This window comes from Gobio gobio (assembly GCF_949357685.1).
Source record: "Gobio gobio genome assembly, chromosome: 6".
NCBI classification, from domain to species: Eukaryota; Metazoa; Chordata; class Actinopteri; order Cypriniformes; family Gobionidae; genus Gobio; species Gobio gobio.
In genome coordinates, this window is record NC_137102.1 from 59555859 (window position 1) to 59581577 (window position 25719).

The 25719-nt window shown below is 39.9% G+C and overlaps 1 protein-coding gene across 3 annotated transcripts in view; it reads right to left on the reverse strand.

The window, feature by feature from the left end:
- Nucleotides 1–22968, reverse strand: part of sbno2a (strawberry notch homolog 2a) — a 77345-nt gene extending 54377 nt beyond the window's left edge. For 2 of the 3 annotated variants that reach the window (XM_079819680.1, XM_079819679.1), the window contains exons 1-4: nucleotides 22800–22968; nucleotides 21816–21992; nucleotides 18487–18566; nucleotides 10848–10935 (exon numbers count right to left, since the gene is read on the reverse strand). In XM_079819680.1, coding sequence (XP_079675806.1) covers nucleotides 10848–10935; nucleotides 18487–18566; nucleotides 21816–21935 — 288 coding nt within the window. In that variant the 5' untranslated portion in view covers nucleotides 21936–21992; nucleotides 22800–22968. Of the gene's footprint in view, nucleotides 1–10847; nucleotides 10936–11307; nucleotides 11389–18486; nucleotides 18567–21815; nucleotides 21993–22799 lie in introns of all 3 variants that reach the window. The other variant, XM_079819678.1, reaches the window with a different exon arrangement.
- Between the last annotated feature and the right edge of the window lie 2751 nt (nucleotides 22969–25719).

Genomic DNA, 25719 nt, shown 5'->3' on the forward strand with positions numbered 1-25719 from the left:
CAAGTGCTTCAGATTTGTCATGTAGTCCGTCTTCTATTGTTGTGAATATTGCATTGCGCGCTGTCGGCATCAAGCTTGGTGAAATGTAGCCTTACTTTTGATCTTTTCCACATATGCCCCCTATTTACACTTGGCGTAAACTTGGCCGCGTCCCTGGGCGTAACCACCGTAAACGAATGTTTTTTCCACCAAAGCCAATCGTGCTGCATGCTTATTGGCTTACTGACTTTGATGAGATTAACCTCTTAAGGTAGGGCTGTAACGATTTGACCAAAAATAAAAACCTCGATTAATTGAACATTTGACCTCGATTACGATCAATGAACACTTTTTTTTTTTTTTTGCCCTCATAAGGTTGAGTAAGTTTACAGATAAGGTTTGTAATGTAAATATTTTCTACTATTAAAAGGTGGAATTTTTTTTTTCTAATGAAAAAGTGCATTTCTTTGTGATTTTAAAATACTTGAAGGAAACGGTTCACTTTCAGCAGTTATTGTCTATGGAGCAGATTTCTATTTGTTGTACATCAGATACAGATAAATTAACACTGTCGGCTTACTTTAGTCACAGGACAGCGTTGACACTGCGTTTCTGCGCTCCTCTCTGCGCGCGATCTTCACGTGATGTGCGAGCTTCTGTCTGAGTGTTCATTTGTCACAATATATCAGGCATTAGTTCAACATAATACACATCTGATGGTCGAAACTCGCTTTAAAAGTTCAAACTGGCAGGGCTTAAACCACATACAAATGACAAAGCTTTGTGAGGACGCAGCCTTCAGGGCGCGCGCGTTTTCAGAGACGCGACACGGCTCGGCTCTGTGTCACTGAAAAAAAAGGTTTTCCGTATTGTTGTTTTTGAATAGTGCACAATCGCTTTAAATGTTGAAACTGGCAAGCCTTTAAACGCATTTACTTGACAAACTTTATGAGCACGAAAGTGAAAGCGGCTTCGGGGCTTCCGCGCGCCGTCTGTGTGTGTCAGCGCGTAGGCTATAAGAACAGCAATTAACTGACCTGTATAAACTGTGTAAAACATGCAGTTACTATAGTGATTCTGGGCATCTATAAACACAGATAACCGCTCCTGCATCTGTGTGCCTTCAAACTGCACTTGATGTGACTGACGGGGCGGAGTCACGTGAAAAACGAAATAACATGGGAAAAATACGTCGGTTAGAGGTTATTTTTCGATGAATCGTACAGCCCTACCTTAACACCATGTCCTAACTACATGCGACGCGATAAGATTCCAGCGATAAGCAACATGCCTGTCCACACCAGATGCGACGCGACTGCGAGATGCAATAAATCAATCAAAAACCACAGCCAATCAGAACAGCGTGTGGACGGGCTCTCGCGGCAAGTGCACAGCACCAGAGATTAATCCTGACGGCACTCACAAGGAAATGGATAAGTACATAATCAAATTCACAAATATTACACCATTTAAACATTACTAAAATACTTACCGAGTTACTAAAACAATCTTTGTCATAGAATATACTTGTTTGTTCACAGTTTGAACGTTCTTGTTTCAATTTGTTTAAAGGGTTAGTTCACCCAAAAATTAAAATTCTGTCATTAATTCCTCACCCTCATGTCGTTCGACACCCGTCAGACCTCCGTTCATCTTCAGACACAAATGAAGATATTTTAGTGTAAAGCTGATGCTGAGAAAGGCTTCAGATAGGCCTCCATTGGCATTCAGTACATTTACACTCACAAGACCCATAAAAGGCACTAAAAACGTTGTTACAAAGTCCATCTCACCACAGTGACTCTACAATAATTTTACGATGCGTCAACAATAGTTTTTGTGCGCAAAAAAAAATCAAAATAACGACTTTATCCAACTTGTTCTTGTCTTCCGTGTGTGCCTCCACGACGCATGCGCGAGAATATGACGCAGATCCGGCGTTCGGACACATGACCCAGAAGAGATTTGTTTACAAGCAGAGGAAGACGCGCGTGTCTAAGCTGTTGAATTCTACATTGATCGTGCTTTAGGTCTCGGCGTAGTGCTCAAAATGGGGCTTAAGTGTGCATTTCATGGATTCCCGAACGCCGGCGCTACGTCATATTCTCGCGCATGCGTCGTGGAGGCACACGGAAGACAAGAACTGGTTGGATAAAGGTGTTATTTTGATTTTTTTTGCGCACAAAAACTATTGTCGTCGCATCGTAAAATTATTGTAGAGCCACTGTGGTGAGATGGACTTTGTAACAACGTTTTAAGTGCCTTTTATGGGTCTTGGAAGTGTGAATGTACTGAATGCCAATGGAGGCCTGTCTGAGGCCTTTCTCAGCCATTAGATTTCAACAAAAATATCTTAATTTGTGTCTGAAGATGAACGGAGGTCTGACGGGTGTCGAACGACATGACGGGAAGAAATTAATGACAGAATTTTCATTTTTGGGTGAACTAACCCTTTAATTTCAAGATCTGAGGTGAATTATCCCTTGTTGCTTTTAGTATGACTAACAAAGCTGGGAGCACTTAATGATATTCAAAGTCACATTACATGCTTTTGACATTAAATAAAACACATAAACACTACCTGAGATTATCATTGCCATGTTTTGTGTTGTTATTCCAGCCGCGACGTCGCAGACATATTGAAACCGTTAAAAAAAAAATAGATTAATTGCGTGTCGCCGTCGCGGCTGGTTAGGACAAAAACTCTATTTAACATGGAAAAGATACCTTTTATCGCGTGTCGCGGCGTGTGTAGCTAGGACACAGTGTAAGGTATCGAAATTTGGTATCGAACGACAAGACCTTTTACGATACTCGATAATATCGAGGCAATTCGGTCGGTACCTAAAAAGTATCAAACTCTATACCCAGCCCTAGACATAACCCAGAACCTGGGTCTTATTTCCATAAGGGATCTGATTGGCTGACGCCTGCGTTGGAAAATTTAAAAGGTTTCAACTGCTGCCGCGAGCAACGTCAGTGACGCTACACCAGTGACGCAACGCACAGCAGTGAAACGACGCAGGCCAGCGATGCGACGCAACGCCAGTCATGCAAAGCCTGCGACGCAACGGAACACACAATTAAGTTCAGCAATGCATGATGTCAACCATTCAAAGTAAATGAGAAGCATTAACGGGAGGTGGTCTGGGCCGCATTACAGTGAAAACTAAAGTCTAAATGCATCTGGTTGTTGAAACCACATATGTACATTTTTCTGCTCGCAACAATGCTAAAAAAAAAAAAAATGTACGCGCGTTATGGGCTATATGACATGGCCAGATATGACAGCGCTACTGAAGCACACATCGCCACAGACGAGCAGCTGCGTATCTCTTCATCAAGTTAACGCACAAACTACCGAAAGTAAAGTCGTAGGTGCTCAACATACAATCATACAGCGCAAGGCACTGCAGCGGGAGGTGAAAACTGCCCAGCGCACCACAGGGACTCCACTGCCTGCCATCGAACACATCCAGAGGAAACGCTGTCTGCATCGAGCTCCAGCATCCTCAAGGACTCCTCTCACCCAGCCCACAGACTGTTTTCTCTCCGCCCTCCGGCAGGCGTTTCAGGATCCACCGGACCAGGACCAGCACTAAAGAACAGTTTTTTCCCCAGAGCTGTCTCTTTACTGAACTCAAACCCTCGGTGATCCACTTCCCTCATATACTGATAACTCTCCTACCTCACATCCGCCTTCACTTTGTTATTTGCACTACCGACTGTTTATTACAGTCACAACTGTTTACTTATGCATCTTGCACTACCATACCTTAACTGGATTATGCTCATTTGCACTGCCGACTGTTATTTACAGTACCTACTGTTTACATTTGCATTTTGCACCGTACTTCTAACTGTAATATGCAATCACTTTCCACTGCACTTTTACACTCTCGGATAGCTTCTGTCCATCATTTATTGCAATACCTTAATCCACTACTATATTCCTCATTTAGCCTAACATATCATTGTATAATATCTGTAAAATTCTGTTTATAGTAATAGCCATCTGTATATTATATTATATTCATAGTACATATTCACATTTAAATTCTGTTTATAGTAATAGCCACCTGTATATTATATTCATAGTACATATTCACCTTTAAAGGTCCCATGGCATGAAATTTTCATTTGATGAGGTTTTTCAACATTAATATGAGTTCCCCTAGCCTGAATATTGTCCCCAAGTGGATAGAAATGTTGATCGGTGTAAAACAGAGTTCTGGCTGTCTTTCTCTGCCTTTGAGAAAATGACAAGCCAGACGAGCCAATCCTGAAGTCTCCTGGTTTGACGTCCAAGCAGGAACGGTTTCCTCCCTTTCCTCCGCCCAGAGAATCTGCCACGCCCATGCAAACGCTATATTATTGTCCTCGGCTTGTGAACGAGTGAACACTGGCAGTTTCTCAGTGTTTGGATGTACAAATGAAAACAGAAGTCTTTTTTCAGTTCCTTCTGATCTGTGATCAGTGATTTCTGATGTGTAGCTAATTATTTATTATTCGTGCACACACTGCGGCTTCTCTCTCTCCAGACAGAGCGGTGTTTTCGTGTTTTCTATCTTGTGAGTCAGTGTTTTTGTACGTCCTCGTCGCGTCTATCGGTTCTAAAATGTGCATACAGTCATGAGTTTCTGCTCAACATCAGCAGACTCACATCTCTTTAGAGATAAACCTTACACACACCGAAGCTCGGCCTTCAACATCCCCGACCCCCAGTACTGCATCTGGCCCACAGCGGAGGCACCAAACGCGGGTGAGATTAAGCAGAAGGAGGGTAAGCGTGAGCATATTCGGGCTAGCCAGCCTAGCCCCACAATAAACTGGATTACATTCGATTACTGCTGTTGTGTCTTTGTTTGCGCTGTGTACTCAACGCGCGTCACTGACGCTTTTATTTTATTTTTAAAATAATGCTATTATCAACACTTACTTTTAACTCGTTCATCTCGACAGCTGTAATGGTACTTTGCATGTGTTACAAAGTTGGTAATAATGATGAAGACGGACTCGGCGTGACCAGGGGCGCCACTAGCAATTTTGGGCCCTATGAAAGAATATGATGTTGGGCCCCCTACCGCACCAACCTAGCTATCCAAAATCTTTGTCTGCAATTTAATAATACGGACCAATTAAGCTCTGCTCGCTTTACCCAGAATGCCCCAATTGGCTAATGAAACATTGATTAAAATTAAGATACAATTTATACAAAACAAAACTTAATGAAGTGGTCACAATCATGTCTGACCCACTCCATGTCTCCTGTCATTGCACATCTTATGTGTCCTTTCTCACTTATGCTGTTCACTTTTCATAATCAACATAGATGGACAGATTGACAACATAGACATACAAAATAACTATAATATTTAAACATAAATATAAAACTAAATAACTTTTTTTTTTTAATGGCTACAACAATGATAGTAGCCTACAGTACAAAGAAATTTCATGTCGGAGTGGGATTTGAGCAAATGTCGTTTTAACCCGTGAGCAGTTCATGAGTGGAGTGTTTTGCTTTTTGTAACTCTGGTAGATTATACATTTATTATTTCCATTACATTACTACTTGTACTGTTACTACTAATAAAACCAATCTCTGGGGGCCCCAAAAGTGTGTGGGCCCTTAGAATCGTCCTAACTTTTCCCCCCTTAGCGGCGCCCCTGGGCGTGACTGGGACTCGTGTTTATTCAGAACTCTCAGATACAAACACAATAAACTCGCGCTGACTGACAGCGCTCTCATAACTCAGTAGTTACTATAAATAATTTTGTTAGCAATCGCTGAGCTCCGTCTCTGGTACATTAGTGATGTCCGGTTCGCAAACGATCTTTCTTTTGAACCGGTTCTTTTTAGTGAACCGAATCAGTTCACCAAATCGGACTGAATCGTTTTAAACGGTTCGCGTCTCGAGTCAGCGCTGATCCATAATTTACTGAAGTTACTAACTTTCTGACATGAGTGACAGTCCCTCTGACTAGAAATAGACTAATAACCTGAAGTATATGCTGTAACTACTACAGTTCAGACATGCTGAGAACTGATGTGAAGTGAGCTCAGGTCCATCCGTCTCTCTGGCAGCAGCTCGTGCCTCGTAGACCTCGTTAAACCACGCCCCCTCCGCTCATTTAAAGGGTTAGTTCACCCAAAAATGAAAATTCTGTCATTAATTACTCACCCTCATGTCGTTGGACACCCGTAAGACCTCCGTTCATATTCGGAACACAAATGAAGATATTTTAGTGTAAATCTGATGCTGAGAAAGGCTTCAGATAGGCCTCCATTGGCATTCAGTACATTGACACTTCCAAGATCCATGAAAGGCACTTAAAACGTCGTTACAAAGTCTATCTCACCACAGTGGCTCTACAATAATCTTACGATGCGACGACAATAGTTTTTGTGCGCAAAAAAAAATCAAAATAACACCTTTATCCAACTTGTTCTCGACTTCCGTGTGTGCCTCCACGACGCATGCGCGAGAATATGACGTAGCGCCGGTGTTCGGGAATCGATGAAATACACACTTAAGCCCCCTTTTGAGCACTACGCCGAGACCTAAAGCACGATCAATGTAGAATCCAATAGCTTAGACACGCGCGTCTTCCTCTGCTTGTAAACAAATCGCTTCTGGGTCATGTGTCCGAACGCCGGATCTACGTCATATTCTCGCGCATGCGTCGTGGAGGCACACACGGAAGTCGAGAACAAGTTGGATAAAGGTGTTATTTTGATTTTTTTTTGCACACAAAAACTATTGTCGTCGCATCGTAAGATTATTGTAGAGCCACTGTGGTGAGATAGACTTTGTAACGACGTTTTAAGTGCCTTTCATGGATCTTGGAAGTGTCAATGTACTGAATGCCAATGGAGGCCTGTGTGAAGCCTTTCTCAGCATCAGATTTACACTAAAATATCTTCATTTGTGTTCCGAATATGAACGGAGGTCTTACGGGTGTCCAACGACATGAGGGTGAGTAATTAATGACAGAATTTTCATTTTTGGGTGAACTAACCCTTTAAAATGCAAAGATGTCAGCCAATCACAACAGTGGGCGTTTTCACTGAAGTCTCACAGCAGACACGCCTCTTGAAGCAGGGCATTCAGCCACAGGGCAAACAGCAGTATAGAAAAAATGCCTTTTATTTCTAAATTATGACATTTTATGATGTAAAAGTCATACTAACAATATAAGTACACCTCAGGAAACATTATAAAATAATAGAAAAATGCCATGCCATGGGACCTTTAAATTCTGTTTATAGTAATAGCCATCTGTATATTATATGATATTCATAGTACATATTCACCTGTAAATTCTGTTTATAGTAATAACCATCTGTATATTATATTATATTCATAGTACATATTCACCTGTAAATTCTATTTATAGTAATTACCATCTCTCTATTTATATATATTCAGTACATATCCATGTCCTGCACTTATGCAACCGTTGTATATCCTGCATTTGCTGCTATTGCACTTCTGGTTAGACCTAAACTGCATTTCGTTGCCTTGTACTTGTACTTGTGTAATGACAATAAAGTTGAATCTGACCTAATCTAATATTCATTAAAGGTAAAGTAACGGAATGATCTTACCAGTGCTGTTGCCGCGCTCTCTCCTATTGCTGTCTTTGATTTTGAAATTAGATGCTGATCAATAAAATGCAGCTCATATCTGTTGTTTTCGGTGACGTTAACTCCATTAAATCTGCATATAGTGCGGAATTGAAGATTGGATTTATATCCGTTTTGCGGAGATACATTTCTGTGTACAAGTGAAAATGAAATCTTTCTGATAAATCAGATAGCTTTGATTTACACACAGCGCGTGTGTTCTCCAGGTCATGTTTACCAGGTTGTTCATAAAAGCCCAGATGTCTGCTTTTAAAGTAGTTGGAGCATTTTAATTACTCGCACTCGCCTTCCTCTGCCATTGTATCCTACCACGACAAAGCACGTACGTGACAAATGACGCTAGAAAAGAATCAGTACATTATAATCACTTATGGTCTATTACTGAACCGATACCGAATCATCCTCATCTGCATCGCGATGCATCGTAGAAACGATTCATTTCGACACCCCTATTATACTGGGTTAAAATAAACAACCCAATTTGCTGGGTAAAATTAACCCAAAACGTGTTCTTTTTAGAAAGCATCATACAAATCAGAAAGCTCAGAAACCCCAACAAGCTGACTTTGATATAACATTTAGAAGTAACACAAATTAATATCAAATAAAAGTCAAACTGATGATATTTGTAATCAATGAGTGAATGTTACCTGTATTTTTATATTAGAAAGCATATGATTATACAAAACAAAGAGATCAGAAACACCACATACTGACTTTGACATCAGAAATTATTTAAATAAATATCAAATAAAATTCATAAACTGATGATATTTGTAATCATCAATGAGTGAATGTTACCTGTATTTTCATATTAGAAAGCATATGATTATACAAAACAAAGAGATCAGAAACACCACATACTGACTTTGACATCAGAAATTATTTAAATAAATATCAAATAAAATTCATAAACTGATGATATTTGTAATCATCAATGAGTGAATGTTACCTGTATTTTCATATTAGAAAGCATATGATTATACAAAACAAAGATCAGAAAGACCACATACTGAGATCAGAAATTATTTAAATAAATATCAAATAAAATTCATAAATTGGTGTTTTGTTTTTTTTAATTAGACGGACAGAGAAATAAATTAAGAATTAAGAAAATAAATAAAGCGAGTCAAAGAGGAATATGAAAGGTTTCAGGTAACGAATCAAGAGATAATGATCTACATTTCTAAAAATGAACTAATGTCTGTGTTACAACCATAGAAAAACAACATCTCAATACATCCAGCAGCCTATCATGAAAACGTTTGTAAAGAAGACACATGTAACCAAACCTAAGCTGTACCTTTAGCACGGGCCGTCCCGTCTGCTCAGAGCGCTGCGCTCGAAACTGCAGCACAGGCATCTGACTGAGTGCCAAGAAGACTTTCATCTGAGAAAAACATTAGCTTGAACTGATAGCAGGTACAAGATCACTTAAACGCAAACCTCGGACCGGTGCGTGCTGATGGATACACCATTCACTCAAACACACTCCTACACAATCATGTGTGTGTTTGCTCTGGGGTGTGGTGGTCTTCTTTCAGGAAACGATGCTTTTGTCCACATTTACAGGCAGCCAAGCCTAAATTTACCACGTGTGCTTTAAGAAGTGTTGACAGCAGTGTGTGGCTCTTTAATAGTATGTAAATACAGAGTAAATAGTGAGTATGTGTGCCTGAAGAGCATATCATTGACTTATGTGGATAAGATCTGAACAATCCGTCCTAACTAGTTCCCACAGAGAATATTCCCTTCCATTTAATATCACTTTCCATGTGTCACAAGCCAGGTTTCTCTCATATTGCGGCCTTTGATCTTGAAATGAGCTGATGAATACCTATAATGCAGCTCATACCTGTTGCTTTCGTTGACGTGAACTCCGTTAAATGTGCATATAGCGCGGTCGGGAATTGAAGATTGAATTTATTTTAATTTTGTAGAGAGGTGTAAGGCAAGACAACCAGCATGTTTTTTCTTTCTTTTTTTCGATTGTGTAGACCGTTATGTTTGCGTGCGCCGTTGCGAGCATCATCAGCCTGCCTCAGCTTGTCAAAATGCCTTTTTTAGGCCAAACGTTCAAACTAACATTGTGATGCTTGAAATGTTTTATATCTATGGATTTTATCATAAAGAAGACAAGACCAGAGTTGATTTGAGAGACTAAATTTATCAAACATGTGGTAAACTCACTGTCAGCCGCTTGGTTGTTACTTTAAAAAACAAAAACTTTAATTTAACAAACAAAATGCTAAGTTAACTTAATAAAGAAACTAAATGAAACATAACTACTTTGACATTAAAAACAAAACTGAACTATTTTAATGGACGCAACAATGTGTAAAAGGGAGGATAAAAACATAGAAAAACACAGTGTTATGTTGCAGTATTTGTCCTGAAAAGTAAATGTGATGTTTGTTACCTCAATAAATTTAAGGTCATTCCTATTTTATGTTTTATGTTCTATTATATTAACATTAAAACACACTCTTTTTAAGACTAAAATAACAGTTCCCCAAAAATTTAAACGAAAAAAAAACGAATTTGGCAAAAATTAAAACGGAAAAAAATGAATTTGGGAAAAAATAAACTGGATTTCATAGGACCCTACATAATGTCTACTATTTTTAATAAGATTGTGAAACGGTCACAGCAACCCTAACCAAAAAAATGAAGGTGGTTTGTTTGGGGGGTTTTTTTCAAATCATATTCAGTTCAGTTAATTCATCCCACAAATAGCATTCTGTCGCTGTTAAACTGAAAGTCTCAGTCAGATAATGTGCTTGCATTGATGTGATTGTATGCTGCACTTTCAGCTATTCAAACCTGCGCTTTTATCCTGCACGCAAGAACTGCAGCTGCAATAATGATAGAGTGAACGATCTTTTGTGTTAATCACACCTTCATGTTCAACAGCACTGCTTTGTTCAGCTGTAGGTTTGAGATTAATCCATTTTCCTGCAGGCTAAGCTATTCATTACAACAACAAAAAATGGTCAAAGCACGTTAGTGTTCCTGAGATGCAGGTTCAAGCCTGGCCTGCAGCGTTATCTGCATTTGCACACGAATCGCCCCACTTTCCTATCCATTTACAGCTACTAAAACTCCATAAAGTACAAAAGGGATAGATAGATACATAGATGGGTTTCAAATTCTCAGGAATCAGAGAGGAAAATGGTTCAATTGTTCTGGAAGCAAGAAAAGCAGGATCTGCTCGTACCTGGGAGAAGTCTCCGTTCCGCACAAGGTCATGAAAGTCTATGTCAGACAGGTCCAAATTCACAGAGGACGGGTTCGGCTGGAGCTGCCTGATAAATCAGTGGAGAAAGATCAGGAACAAATCACACAGAGAGCAGAATGTCTTCAAAATGCAATTCAACTCAGAGTACTTCATATCAGATTACAGCACCACTAGGTTTATTTCTTAAATACACTTTAGATCATCAACTAAATACACGTCACTTGTTCAATACATCAGAATCAACCACAATATTATAACTGGAAACTGCACCAAACATACGAGACAGATTTGAGTCGAATCACTCGACTGATTCAGTCTATACTGCACTGACGGATTAAGCTGGATGTTCATTTTGCATGCAGTCAGAGGATTAAAAAAGTGTGTTGACTATTTAAGTGTCAATATATTATTATTAATATATAATGCATAATTCACAAACCTGTTCAAATTAGGGCTGTCGCTATCGATTCTTTTGGTAATCGAGTAATTGGTCGATGATTTTTGGGGGTAATAAACAGACCTAAGTGAACAATAACCATTAAAACGACTTGAAATACATAAAGAGGCAATAATAATTGGTTCAAATAAAGTATTAAAAGCAAGTAATCATGTAATATACATAATATAAACAATCAATTTATGTACTGTATGTATTGTAACCAGGGCTTGACATTAACGCCCGCCAAATGCGGGTGGATTTCAGCTGTGGCGGGTAAGGCAGCCACTCCCACTAGCCACTTTGGCGGGTTAAATATAATTTCAGCCAACAGCCAAATGAAATACCAAGACCGTCGTATTACAAATAACTTGCAGTTAGTGAAGGCGGGTAGGTGGAATCGCGCTGAATGACACAATAGAAGCGCTCACACGCGATCAGTTCTCCTTGCGCCTGAATAGTCAAATACACGCGCACACAGATGTCAAAATGTCCATCGTGTGGAGTATCTCGCATGAACACAGTCTTTATGGCTTAAGTGTATGTAAACAGGTGGGTAATAACTGGATGTGTGTCAAAATATTACGCCCATGTATTCAGCAGCCCAATTAAATACCCGTCTGTCATTATTAATGTTAATCAAACAACTACAGATGTTAAATAAATGTATTAGGCATGTGCCGGTATCAAATTTTCATGTTGCGATTAATTGCTGCAGCTTTTATCACGGTATACGGTATTATCACGATATTGAAATAAGTTGCAAAAAAAGTGTTGTCATACTATAACAGGTTAAATCACTTTCTTATAACAAAAGAATCAAACATTTAAATACAATAAAGCAATACACAAAAATGCATAAAGTAAACAAATATTTAAAACAGATTAAAGTGCAAAAGAATTATAAAGAACAATAGGTATGCTGAAATGTACATTTAACTAAGATTAATACATGCTTTAGAAGTATTTTTCATTGTCAGTTTGTTAATGAAGGAACTAATGTTAAATACTGGAGCCTTATTGTAAAGTGTGTGATTGAACAACAGTTAGAACATATTCAAACAATATCTAGGGCATGTAATTTAGTTCACAAACCCTTATGACCACAATTACACCAAGGACAGTGACGTCGCCCGGCATGGCGCAGCCGGGGCCCCACCCTGGAGCCAGGCCCGGGGTTGGGGCTCGCATGCGAGCGCCTGGTGGCCGGGCCTCCCCCCATGGGGTCCGGCCGGGCTCAGCCCGAATGAGTCACGTGGGGCCGCCCTCCTGTGGGCTCACCACCTGCAGGAGGGAGCGTAAGGGGCCGGTGCTTTGTGAATCGGGCAGCAGTCGAGGGCGAGGCCCCCGACGACCCGATCTCTGGACACGGAATCTGGCTTTAGGGACGTGGAATGTCACCTCGTTGGCGGGGAAGGAGCCTGAGCTTGTGCGGGAGGTCGAGAGGTACCGACTAGAGATAGTCGGGCTCACCTCCACGCACAGCTTGGGCTCTGGAACCACACTTCTCGAGAGAGGCTGGACTCTCTACCACTCTGGAGTTGCCCATGGTGAGAGGCGGAGGGCTGGAGTGGGTTTGCTTATAGCCCCTCAGCTCAGCCGCCATGTGTTGGAGTTCACCCCGGTGAACGAGAGGGTCGCTTCCCTGCGCCTTCGAGTCGGGGATAGGTCTCTCACTGTCGTTTGTGCCTACGGCCCAAATGGCAGTGCGGAGTACCCGGCCCTCTTGGAGTCTCTGGGAGGGGTGCTGGAAAGTGCTCCGACTGGAGACTCCGTCGTTCTACTGGGGGACTTCAACGCCCACGTGGGCAGTGACAGTGACACCTGGAGGGGCGTGATTGGGAGGAACGGCCCCCCTGATCTGAACCCGAGCGGTGTTCTGTTATTGGATTTCTGTGCTAGCCACGGTTTGTCCATAACGAACACCATGTTCAAGCATAAGGGTGTCCATCAGTGCACGTGGCACCAGGACACCCTAGGCCGGAGGTCGATGATCGACTTTGTGGTCGTGTCATCAGACCTTCGGCCATATGTCTTGGACACTCGGGTGAAGAGAGGGGCGGAGCTGTCAACTGATCACCACCTGGTGGTGAGTTGGATCCGATGGCGGCGGAGGAAGCTGGACAGACCCGGCAGACCCAAACGTACTGTGAGGGTCTGTTGGGAACGTTTGGCCGAGCCCCCTGTCAGAGAGATCTTCAACTCCCACCTCCGGCAGAACTTCGACCGGATCCCGAGGGAGTCTGGAGATATTGAGTCCGAGTGGACCATGTTCTCCACCTCCATTGTCGCTGCGGCCGCTCGGAGCTGTGGCCGTAAGGTCTCCGGTGCCTGTCGAGGCGGCAATCCCCGAACCCGGTGGTGGACACCGGAAGTAAGGGATGCCGTCAAGCTGAAGAAGGAGTCCTATCGGGCCTGGATGGCTTGTGGGACTCCGGAGGCAGCTGACCGGTACCGGCAGGCCAAGCGGACTGCAGCCCGGGTAGTCGTGGAGGCAAAAACTCGGGCCTGGGAGGAGTTTGGTGAGGCCATGGAGAAAGACTATCGGTCGGCCTCGAAGAGATTCTGGCAAACCGTTCGACGCCTCAGGAGGGGGAAGCAGTGCCCTACCAACACTGTTTACAGTGGAGATGGGCACCTGTTGACCTCAACTGGGGATATCGTCGGGCGGTGGAAGGAATACTTCGAGGATCTCCTCAATCCCACCGACATGTCTTCCGTTGAGGAAGCAGTGGCTGGGGACTCAGAGGTGGACTCGTCCATCACCCGGGCTGAAGTCATCGAGGTGGTTAAAAAGCTCCTCGGTGGCAAGGCACCGGGGTTGGATGAGATCCGCCCTGAGTACCTCAAGTCTCTGGATGTTGTGGGGCTGTCTTGGCTGACACGCCTCTGCAGCATCGCGTGGCGGTCGGGAACAGTACCTCTGGACTGGCAGACCGGGGTGGTGGTCCCTCTTTTCAAGAAGGGGGACCGGAGAGTGTGTTCCAACTATAGGGGGATCACACTTCTCAGCCTCCCCGGGAAAGTCTATGCCAGGGTACTGGAGAGGAGAATTCGGCCGATAGTGGAACCTCTGATTCAGGAGGAACAGTGTGGTTTTCGTCCCGGTCGTGGAACACTGGACCAGCTCTATACCCTTTCCGGGGTGCTGGGGGGTTCATGGGAGTTTGCCCAACCAGTCCACATGTGTTTTGTGGATTTGGAGAAGGCATTCGACTGTGTCCCTCGCGGCATCCTGTGGAGGGTGCTCTGGGAGTATGGGGTCGGCGGCCCCCTGCTTAGGGCTGTTCAGTCCCTGTACAACCAAGCAGGAGCTTGGTCCGCATTGCCGGCAGTAAGTCAGACTTGTTCCCGGTGCATGTTGGACTCCGGCAGGGCTGCCCTTTGTCACCGGTTCTGTTCATAATTTTTATGGACAGAATTTCTAGGCGCAGCCAAGGGCCGGAGAGTGTCCGGTTTGGGAACCACACAATTTCGTCACTGCTTTTTGCAGATGATGTTGTCGTGTTGGCTTCCTCTAACCAGGACCTTCAGCATGCACTGGGACGGTTTGCGGCCGAGTGTGAAGCGGCTGGGATGAGAATCAGCACCTCCAAATCCGAGGCCATGGTTCTCAGTCGGAAAAGGGTGGCTTGCCCGCTTCAGGTGGGTGGAGAGTTCCTGCCTCAAGTGGAGGAGTTCAGGTATCTTGGGGTCTTGTTCACGAGTGAGGGAAGGATGGAACGGGAGATTGACAGACGGATCGGTGCAGCTTCTGCAGTAATGCGGTCGATGTACCGGTCTGTCGTGGTGAAGAAGGAGCTGAGCTGCAAGGCAAAGCTCTCGATTTACCGGTCAATCTACGTTCCTACCCTCACCTATGGTCATGAGCTGTGGCTCATGACCGAAAGGACAAGATCCCGGATACAGGCGGCCGAAATGAGCTTTCTCCGCAGGGTGGCTGGGCGCTCCCTTAGAGATAGGGTGAGGAGCTCAGTCACTCGGGAGGAACTCGGAGTAGAGCCGCTGCTCCTCCACATCGAGAGGGACCAGCTGAGGTGGCTCGGGCATCTATTTCGGATGCCTCCTGGACGCCTTCCCAGGGAGGTGTTCCAGGCACGTCCCACCGAGAGGAGGCCCCGGGGAAGACCTAGGACACGCTGGAGGGACTATGTCTCCCGGCTGGCCTGGGAACGCCTCGGGGTTCCCCCGGAAGAGCTAGAGGAAGTGGCTAGGGAGAGGGAAGTCTGGGCGTCTCTGCTTAGACTGTTGCCCCCGCGACCCGGCCCCGGATAAGCGGAAGATGATGGATGGATGGATGGATGGATGGATGGATGGATGTAATTTAGTCCAGATTAAAATATAAAATGCAAGTTTGAAAATGAATAGCCTTTAGTCTTTAAGTATTATGTATTAGGTTATGTGATTACTGGGGAAACGGCTGCATTTCTGCTGTTCCGTCAGCGCCCTCTGCTGTCAAAGAATGAATGTGCACTTCAGCAAAAAAATGACTCAAAATCAAGTCATTTAAGCATGCCAAAGTCAACTTTAATCATATAAAATGTAATTTTTCAAACTGCAAAATTGTGGCCAGTGAAAATGCTGAGTGGCTAGTAACTTTGGAAAACCACAGTGGCTGGTGAGGAAAAAAGTTAATGTCAAGCCCTGATTGTAACAAATGTCTGCAGAGGGTGCTAGCGGCCTGGTGATTGTTGTTGTTGTTGTTGTTACACTTTACAGCAGATCAAATCCTTGTAAACAACATTTAACTCAAATGTCCACTTAATATTTGGCCACTAATTTAAGACAGAAATGCTATATACATGCAAATTCATAGCCTAGCTCCGCCCTCCTACGTACATCTGCTCAATTTTCATTTTCCTTCAGTACGTCGTCTGGGTTTGTGGTATATTCGCTGGTTTTCTCAGACCAAATTTTAACCGGTCCAATCAGCGAACAGAGGGAGGTGCTGAGAACGATGACGTTGATGTTGTGCGTTAGTTTGAGTTGTAGTTCAGTAAAGGGGGCGGAGAAAGATGCTTTCTCAAGATGCCTTAAAGGGTTAGTTCACCCAAAAATGAAAATTCTGTCATTAATTCCTGACCCTCATGTCGTTCGACACCCGTCAGACCTCCGTTCATCTTCAGACACACAAATTAAGATATTTTAGTGTAAATCTGATGCTCTGAAAGGCCTCCATTGGCTCAATGGCACGGTTCACTCTCAAGACCCTTAAAAGGCACTAAAGACGTCGTTACAAAGTCCATCTCACTACAGTGGTTCTACAATAACTTTATGAATCGGCGATAATAGTTTTTGTGTGCAAAAAAACCCTAAATAACGACTTATATAGTGATGACGATTTCAAAACACGGCATCATGAAGCTTCGAAGCGTTATGAATCAGTGAGTCGATTCAGCAGTTTGAATCGCCAAATTTCAGCAGTTTGGCGGTTTGACACGCGATCCGAATCATGATTTGACTCACTGATTCATAACGCTTCGAAGCTTCATGATGCCGTGTTTTGAAATCGTCATCACTATACAAGTCGTTATTTAGGGTTTTTTTGCGCACAAAAACTATTCTCGTCACTCCATAAAGTTATTGTAGAGCCACTGTAGTGAGATGGACTTTGTAACGACGTCTTTAGTACCTTTTAAGGGTCTTGAGAGTGAACCGTGCATTGAGCCAATGGAGGCCTTTCAGAGCCATCAGATTTACACTAAAATATCTTAATTTGTGTCTGAAGATGAACGGAGGTCTGACGGGTGTCCAACGACATGAGGATAAGTAATTAATGACAGAATTTTCATTTTTTGGGTGAACTAACCCTTTAAAGGAAGTAAACGCTTGTCAATGGAGAGTGGCCAGACTCTCTCTGAAATGTACGAGAGTCTGGTAGGACCAGGCTAGCAAATTCAGAGCGAGGGTTTAAACTTTTATTTTGAATCGCGATGAACAGATTGGATATTTAGGAACATATTGATGCATTCTCCTGTGTTGGTGTAGGTTTACAAGTCATGTATACATGACGGATGAAAGTTATAGGCAATCCAAACTCACAGCATATGCAGAGATGGAGTTTTAGATGTGTTGTGTTCACATAAAAACACAAAGGGCATCAGACTTTATGCATTCCCAAATGCATGTTATTGCAAAATGAGTTTGTGCGCAGAACTCATTGTGAACAGAGCATCTTTGAGAAACAAGTAACCTGCATGCTTAAATAAAGTGTCGCGCTTCACCCTGAAACCCGCAGCGCATATATTTATTTTACCGAATTGCAGCCTTTGTGATTTCACAATTGCACAATGCTATATTTTATAATACATCATGCAGCCTTTGAAAATGGTCCAATAAAGGAAGCACTTCAGTTGGAAATGACAGAATGTAAAATACCAGCATCTGACGTTAAACCCATATTGAACCTGTACATTTACAAGAAATGGAAAATGGAATGGAATGAATGTGTAAATAACAAATTATATGAGGTGAATCCAGTTTTAAATCAAGGAGTTGTTAGTTATTATTTTGAAAATAGATATGACCAGGTTGTATATACGAGATGCCGAATTGGACATTCAAGACTCACTCATTCATATTTATTGAACGGTGAAGAGAAACCGGTTTGTGATCTGTGTAAGAATTTCACGAGTGTAAAACATATTTTAATAGAATGTCCTTTTTTAAATAATATTAGAGAACGGTTTTATTCAGAAAACACATTAATGGACATTTTTAAAAAGGTTTCTCCTGGAGTAATTTTAGAATTCCTGTCAAATATTAAATTGAAAGATTCTATGTAATTGGTGTTATTATTGCTGTTGTTGTTATTGGTATATATAACTGATTTTGTATAGTGATTGTTTTTAGGACAAAATTGTTAAATTATTGTAAACAATGTATTGAAATGATATTGTTGATTGCCATGAATATAGCCATTGTTGCTGATATGGCATTAAATTAAATAAATAAATAAATAAATAAATAAATAAATAAATAAATAAATAAATAAATAAAATAAATAAAATAAATAAATAAATAAAATGGTCCAATAATGCGGTTCATGCATCCTCGTCCACGGTTTAATCGACACGGACAATATTTATTTTTAAACCAAGCACTCAAATTTAATCGAGGAACCGTGACAGCCCTTGTTAAAACACTTTTTTGTTTTTACTTGACGCACAGAGCGTGACTCACCTCCCAGATTGCATAGGATAGTGCTGGTTGTATTGAGTTTGCTGTGAGTACGCCCATGAGTTAGACGGATACAGCTGATTCTGGGGAAACAGGAAACAAACAGCACATTTGACACAGGAAGTGACCCTTTGGAAACACTGTTCAGCAAAGATACTACCCATCAACCCAAATATTTACTACATGAACTGGTGACTCGTACAGACATGGTGAGACCCAATATAAACCGTGCACACACATGGTGAAGACTAACAATTCACCAAATAAAGAACCATACACCAGGTGATGAGAGGCAACTGTTTCTGGAAGGATGATTACCATTGGCTACTCCATGTCCGTCCCATATCGGACAAGGTTCAAGACCAACTAGTTATGAAGAAGACAGTTCAAAATGTAATCAGATCAAGGAAAAAATGTCATCAAGATTATGATATTAGAAAATGCAGCATCAAACAGGCTTGTGTAATGAGTTCAATATGCTACCAACCCCAAGGCTGACAGGATCATGTTCATGTGGGGCTTAGGCTTATATATATTATAGATGCACCGATACTACATTTCTCCACCGATAGCTGACGATTGTTCAGAATGAAATCTGCCAAAACCAATAGTCTGATTTTCTTAAGAAAAAAAAAAGAAAAAGAGAAAAGAGCTATAACAGGGCTCGACATTAGGCCTGTTCACATGCTTGTCCTTCAGACAAGTAAATCTGTCATTCACTTGTCCGAGATTTTTCTTTTTTTGTAAATATAATCTATTCTGCATTATTCTCACCAGTGTTCAATCAGCTTTGACATATTTAAATATGCATATTAGTGATATTTTTACCTTTTTATAAAGGGCATTTTTCCATAATCTTATTAAATATAGGCTATGCTTCAGCTTTCATTTTATATTTTTAAATTTGATCTATAAATTAAATTAGAATAAGACACAATAGGGCTGTTAATAATCAAATTAAATAATTTACACTGAAAAATTACAACTGCATTAAATAATGTTGTGAAATTATTTTAAATATTTTTGAATATACAAATAAGAAATGTTGGACAGATAAAACTAAACCACCAGTAGGTGGCAGCATGTGACCGTCTTAATGAGCGAGTCATTGAGTCGATTCAGTGAAACGGCTGATTCATTCAAGAATTAGGTGGTCGTTTACAAATAGGTCATTGAATCTTTGATTCAACCGATTCATTAAAACACTGAATCATTCAGTAACACACACTGTTGCTGTGAGATGTGTTACGGTTCTGCTGTGATCTTTGTTTGGAACCAATTTCGCTGCAGAAATAGAACAAAAACAGTCCATATTGCTTCTAAAATGTAAGTGACTTAATGTTAATTAATTGTTTATGGAAACTGGCGTATGAAATCAGTGTCATTTTCAGTCGTGATGTTATTCAGGAAACAACACTCTTGTTAGTGTGATGTTGCTTAACTGTATCATATTTTATAAATATAAAAACTGCACAGTTTTAACCATGTATGTTAACTGAGTTTCTGTGTATGAGCGGCGCTCAATTGTTTTCGATTTTCTCGTCGAGAGGCTGCGCGAGCCTCAACAGCTCAACCTTGTTAACGTCAGTTCGTTTTATATTATCCACTATCGATCTCCACTTACACTGATGAATGCAGAATTATTATTGCACTTTGGTGATTCCCTAGTTATTTTTTGTTTTGACGTTTTAACCTGGATACTTGTCCGTTGGGCAAGTAAAATTCTTTCACTTGCCCCTTCAAAAATCCACTTGTCCCGGACAAGCGTTAATGTCAAGCCCTGCTATCATATTCATATTCAACTGCTATTTATTTTCAGTAGGCTTGCTGCGATAGTCTGTGTAACCAGTGTTCAGGCACAACACCGATTACAAACACTTTCCCACCGTTAACCTTTGGTTAACTGTTGGGGAAAAAACATCTGATGTGTAGCATTATATTAGATCTGTGCGGTACAGTATGTCTGAATATATCTGTTTCTTTAATGTTAATCAAACAATTGTGGTATCATGGAAAACAAGTTTTCCTATAGATATTTGGTTTTGATTTGGCGTGTGCCAAATTTGGTGTTATTACCAGGGATTTTAAGGTACGCGAGGCGATTGTTTTAAAACCGTCAGAAAACTTGAACTCGTTTTTAATCCAAATTAACTTTGCTGACGTTATCGACTTCAAACAGGTGTAGCCGTCATTTTTTTTGTCCGATTCCAACAAGGCATACATAATTTTGAAGGGTTTTTTTTAATAGAGAATGTGAAAATAAAATTGCGACTCATTGCGACTAATTTTGCCAGCACAGGTCACACACACACACACACACACACACACACACACACACACACACATACATATATACATACATATATTAGGGGTGTAACGGTACACAAAACTGACGGTTTGGTACGTACCTCGGTTTTGAATTCACGGTTCGGTACGGATTCGGTACAGCTGCTTTTTATAAATTTTTATTCAACAGTGGTCTGTCCTTAAATTAATTCAGTTAGAACTAAAAGTTTCTTAAAGATAATGCTGTAAACTATATAGGGAGCCCATACTTACATATTGCTATTAAAGATTAACAACAGAGCCCAAACTATTAGCCTAAATTCATTTGCTATTTATTATAATAATCAACACTCATAAGCTTCACATAAGGCAGTTTTTGCATTAACTTCTAAATCTAATTATTATTATTTTTTTCTCCAATTCGTTGTTGAAATATAATCATTTAGTGGCTGTAATTTTCATGACAGGTTTATTTAAACATAAATTAAATAAACAAGACATCACTAACAGGCTAAGTAGTATATAATGAATATATATAGGCTAATATAACAAATATATAGGCTAATATAGGTCATATATTCAGTGAAGAGTTAATCTCTCTAGTGAACTCACAGTTGTGGACACTGAAGGACTTCCGAGGTAAATGTGATTCTACACGACATTGTTTACAAGCTGTTTTATTGTCTTTCCGCGGTTGAAACACCGATGGAGCGATTACACAACATATGATACGTTTCAGTAAGTTGTAATGTATCCTCAACATATCTTAAGATATTAATTTATGTTTATTCTTTAGGAAGAGACGATCGCGTTCACTCGTGCTGCCGCTTGAAGTTGAATACGCGTCTATCAGTCACGTCACATTATAGAGCATTAAAACAAAAATACGTGTACCGTTACACCCCTAATATATATATACATAAGATGTGCAGAACTCAAGGAGTCTGAGACTCTTTGTATATATAAGTTACCATGACATTTACAATAAATAGTGAGTCTTAATATAAAAATGTTGTGGTTTAGACATTTTGAGGTGCATTATGTACCTCCATGGAACTTGGGAGAGGAGGACTGGGAGCGCTGAACTTCGGGCTCCCCAGCGGAGGGTCCTCAGGGTGCAGATAGTCCTCCGTGTCCATGACAATAGACGTGGAAAGAGTGGGCATCAGGCTCCAAGCAGAAACATGGTTACGACTCAAACCCCCGTCGTTCTTCAGCCATCTCTGAAACAGAGAGAGAGAGAGAGAGAGAGAGAGAGAGAGAGAGAGAGAGAGAGAGAGAGAGAGAGAGAGAGAGAGAGAGAGAGAGAGAGAGAGAGAGAGAGAGAGAGAGAGAGAGAGATCAGTCAGTGTAGTAATACAACAAATAATCCACTACTGATCACCTGAACCCTCCAGATTTATTTGACCAAGTACTGATTTTGGCGGCGATTAATAGCAGATAAAAATTACTAGCTACAAATAAATACATGCATACAGACCACTAGCTAATAATTTATTTTATTACCATACCAACCTGAGCTATTTTAAATTAAAAAAATGCACAAAGCAGATGATCATCTAAGCTCATGCAAACGGTTTCTTTCAGATTAAAGACGCCATATAGATTAATGTATAAATATAACAGATGAGCAATGGGTTAATATATTCAATATGTGATTAGGCCTTGTCTATGTGACACTTTTAAGGGAAATACATTGCAAGTATGTCTCAATTTAATTCTGACATCTTTAAAACAGCCTGTCACACATCCACCCTTAACAAGCAGATGATAGCAAACAAATATACATAAGATTATCATAAAATGATCTGTCTGGGCGATTGTCAAGATGAAAAGCATCAACCACACAGCACTGACCTCTCAAACACGCCACTTTAATACGATTACCAGCTCGTATTGATTATTGTAGATTAACTTAATTGATTTATTCACGAATTTATCAGCTGTCTGTGTGATTTTTCTGATTGACTCAATGGAGCGCTATTGTTTGATCCGTGCTAACATGCTAACCTGAGAGAAAACTCACTCACCGCGCTTTAATTAAACCCCCCTTTCAGCGAAACCCCTCCACGAGCCTTTAGTACCACTCAATCTGGGCTTTTCTCGATCGGTAAGGGTGTATTGGAGGGGTTAATCCATATTTTTCTACCCCTGTACGGTTGTTTACCTACTTCCTGGTCGACGCCGCCATCTTGTTCTGAAAGAAGGAGGACTCTTCCGCTGACGTCGGCGCGGCTCCAGCACGCATGCGCGAGCTCGAAAAGGTGTTAAATGTTCTTTTATACACAAAGCAAAACGTGAACGTCTATTTTTTTCATGGTAATATTACACCCATAAACAAAAATGTGCAAAATGCATACCTAAATGTAATTTATTCTTAATAGAGACGGAATCGCTGAAGACGTCTTTAAAGTTATTAACAAAAAGAATGAATTGTTTACGTTTTATGGATAAATTCTTTATATTGTAATGTCTCCATTATCATTACCAAATTCTATGAATCTTGAATGTGTCCATAGGTCAAAAGGAATATTTTTTTGCTGTTTTTGTTTTTGTTTTTTTTACCATTGAAATCTGTTTTTTTTTCTCTATGTTGTTTTTTCTTTGTATTTTTTTCTTTGCTCATTTGTCTGAGGATATGTGACATCTGTCATTTGAAGAATTCTTATTGTACGCCATAAACAGTTATTTGAATCATTTGTTTCAATAATAAAAAATAACGACAGAGGTGATTTTTTTTGCATTTGAAAATTAAATAATAACTCACTTGGTTTAATATTTCCCTCGTTTATAAATTGTTTCTGAGCATTAAACTATTAGCACGGATATAATTTAATAAGAGATGGTCCAAACAATAAGCACCTACTTATGTAATAATGATGAATACATAAGCTTTCCATTTATGTGTGGTTTGTTAGGATAGGACAATATTTGGCCGAGATACTATTGGGAAATCTGGAATCTGAGGGTGCAAAAAATATCTGTTTTATTTCTAATAATGCAGTGAAACATGTCAAATTGTGCTATTTTCATGATTTATCACAATTTTTTTTATAATTTATGTGGTTCAGATACAATAATATTTTGAGTTTCTATTTATTAAACCTTATTTCCTTCATTGTATTAACTCTAATTTTTAATTTCAATGATCTCAAAATTTTAAGGCAACCAGGTTACTTACTTTTTTAAGTTAAACCAACAATATTTTATTTACAGTGTAGTACAGATTACTAGATTTTTACAATTAAGTTAAGACATTAAGTAAAGTTAACTAAAAAGTGTTAGTTAGAATCACTGTTGGATTTTACAGTGTTGAGTTAATACAACAAAGAAGTGCCGACCAATCAATTAATCGTGATTAATCGCATCCAAAATAAAAGTTTGTGTTTACATAATGTATGTGTGTGTATAGTGAATTATACACAATACACACACATACATTATGTAAACACAAACTTTTATTTTGGATGCGATTAATTGCGATTAATTGATTTGACGCACTGAAACTAATTTTTTTTTTTTAAAGTTGTGATAAATCATGAATTTTTTTTTACAGTGAAGTTATTTATCTGGTCTTTCATAGGTTTGCACAAAAATCGTTCATGAATTCTGGAACGTTTTAGTATATATAATATATATATATATATGTTTCAAGTGCCCAACCAAATTGAACACTGATCATCATAATGGTAACGTTTTTTTGCTTGACAAAATGGCGCTCAAACCAATCAATTAATCTTAACTTGGTTTTTCTGAGTAAACAAGGAATAGTATGTGAATAGCACAGATTACTAGATTTTTACAATTAAGTTAAGACATTAAGTAAAGTTAACTAAAAAGTGTTAGTTAGAATCACTGTTGTATTTTACAGTGTTGAGTTAATACAACAAAGAAGTGCAGACAAATCAATTAATCGCGATGAATCGCATCCAAAATAAAAGTTTGTGTTTACGTAATGTGTGTGTGTATCGTGTCATTCATGTACACTATAAAAAAAAAAGGTTCTATATGGCACCAAAAATGGTTCTTCGTCGTAATCATAGAGGAACCACTTTTCTATATTGCACCATATCTTAACATGTTCTGTATAGTAGCGGTGCTATATAGCACCTTAGTCAAAGAACCGGTGAAGAACCGCTTAAGAACCAAAATTGGTGCTATATAGCACTTAAAAAGGTGGCCTATGATTACGAGCCGAGAACCATTTTTGGTGCTATATTGAACCTTTTTTTTTTTTTGGAGTGTATATATTAGAAATATTTGCATGTATATATATAAATATAATTTATATTATATATAAATATCAATATTTTAGGTATAAATATGTGTGTGTATTTACAGTATGTATATATATTATATATATATATATATATATATATATATATATATATATATATATATATATATATATATATATATATATATATATATATATATATATATATATAATTATACACAATACACACACATACATTAGTATGTAAACACAAACTTTTATTTTGGATGCGATTAATCGCGATTAATTGATTTGACGGCATTAGAGAAACAAAAAAATAATGATATCTGAATCACATTAATCACAATAAAGTTGATTTTACAAAAAATAAAAAAGTTCTGATAAATCATGAAACATTTGTTTACAGTGAAGTTATTTATCTGGTCTTTCATAGGTTTTCACATTGCACAAAAATCGTTCATGGAATTTTAGTTGCGCGTTCGTCTAACGGTAACGAATTGTTCTAGAACATTTAAAAGTATGACGTTCCAAAAATGTTTGCACAATGATCAAAGTGAATATGATTGGCAGAAAGCTCCTGTAGCACACGTTTCCCAGCTGTGTGTGCGACGGGGCTCTTTCTCTCAGCTCTGGGCGGTAATCGCTCATAGTCCGTGGACTTTGGACGCTTCGACCTGATTTCATGTTGATTCCATCATCATCATCATCATCAT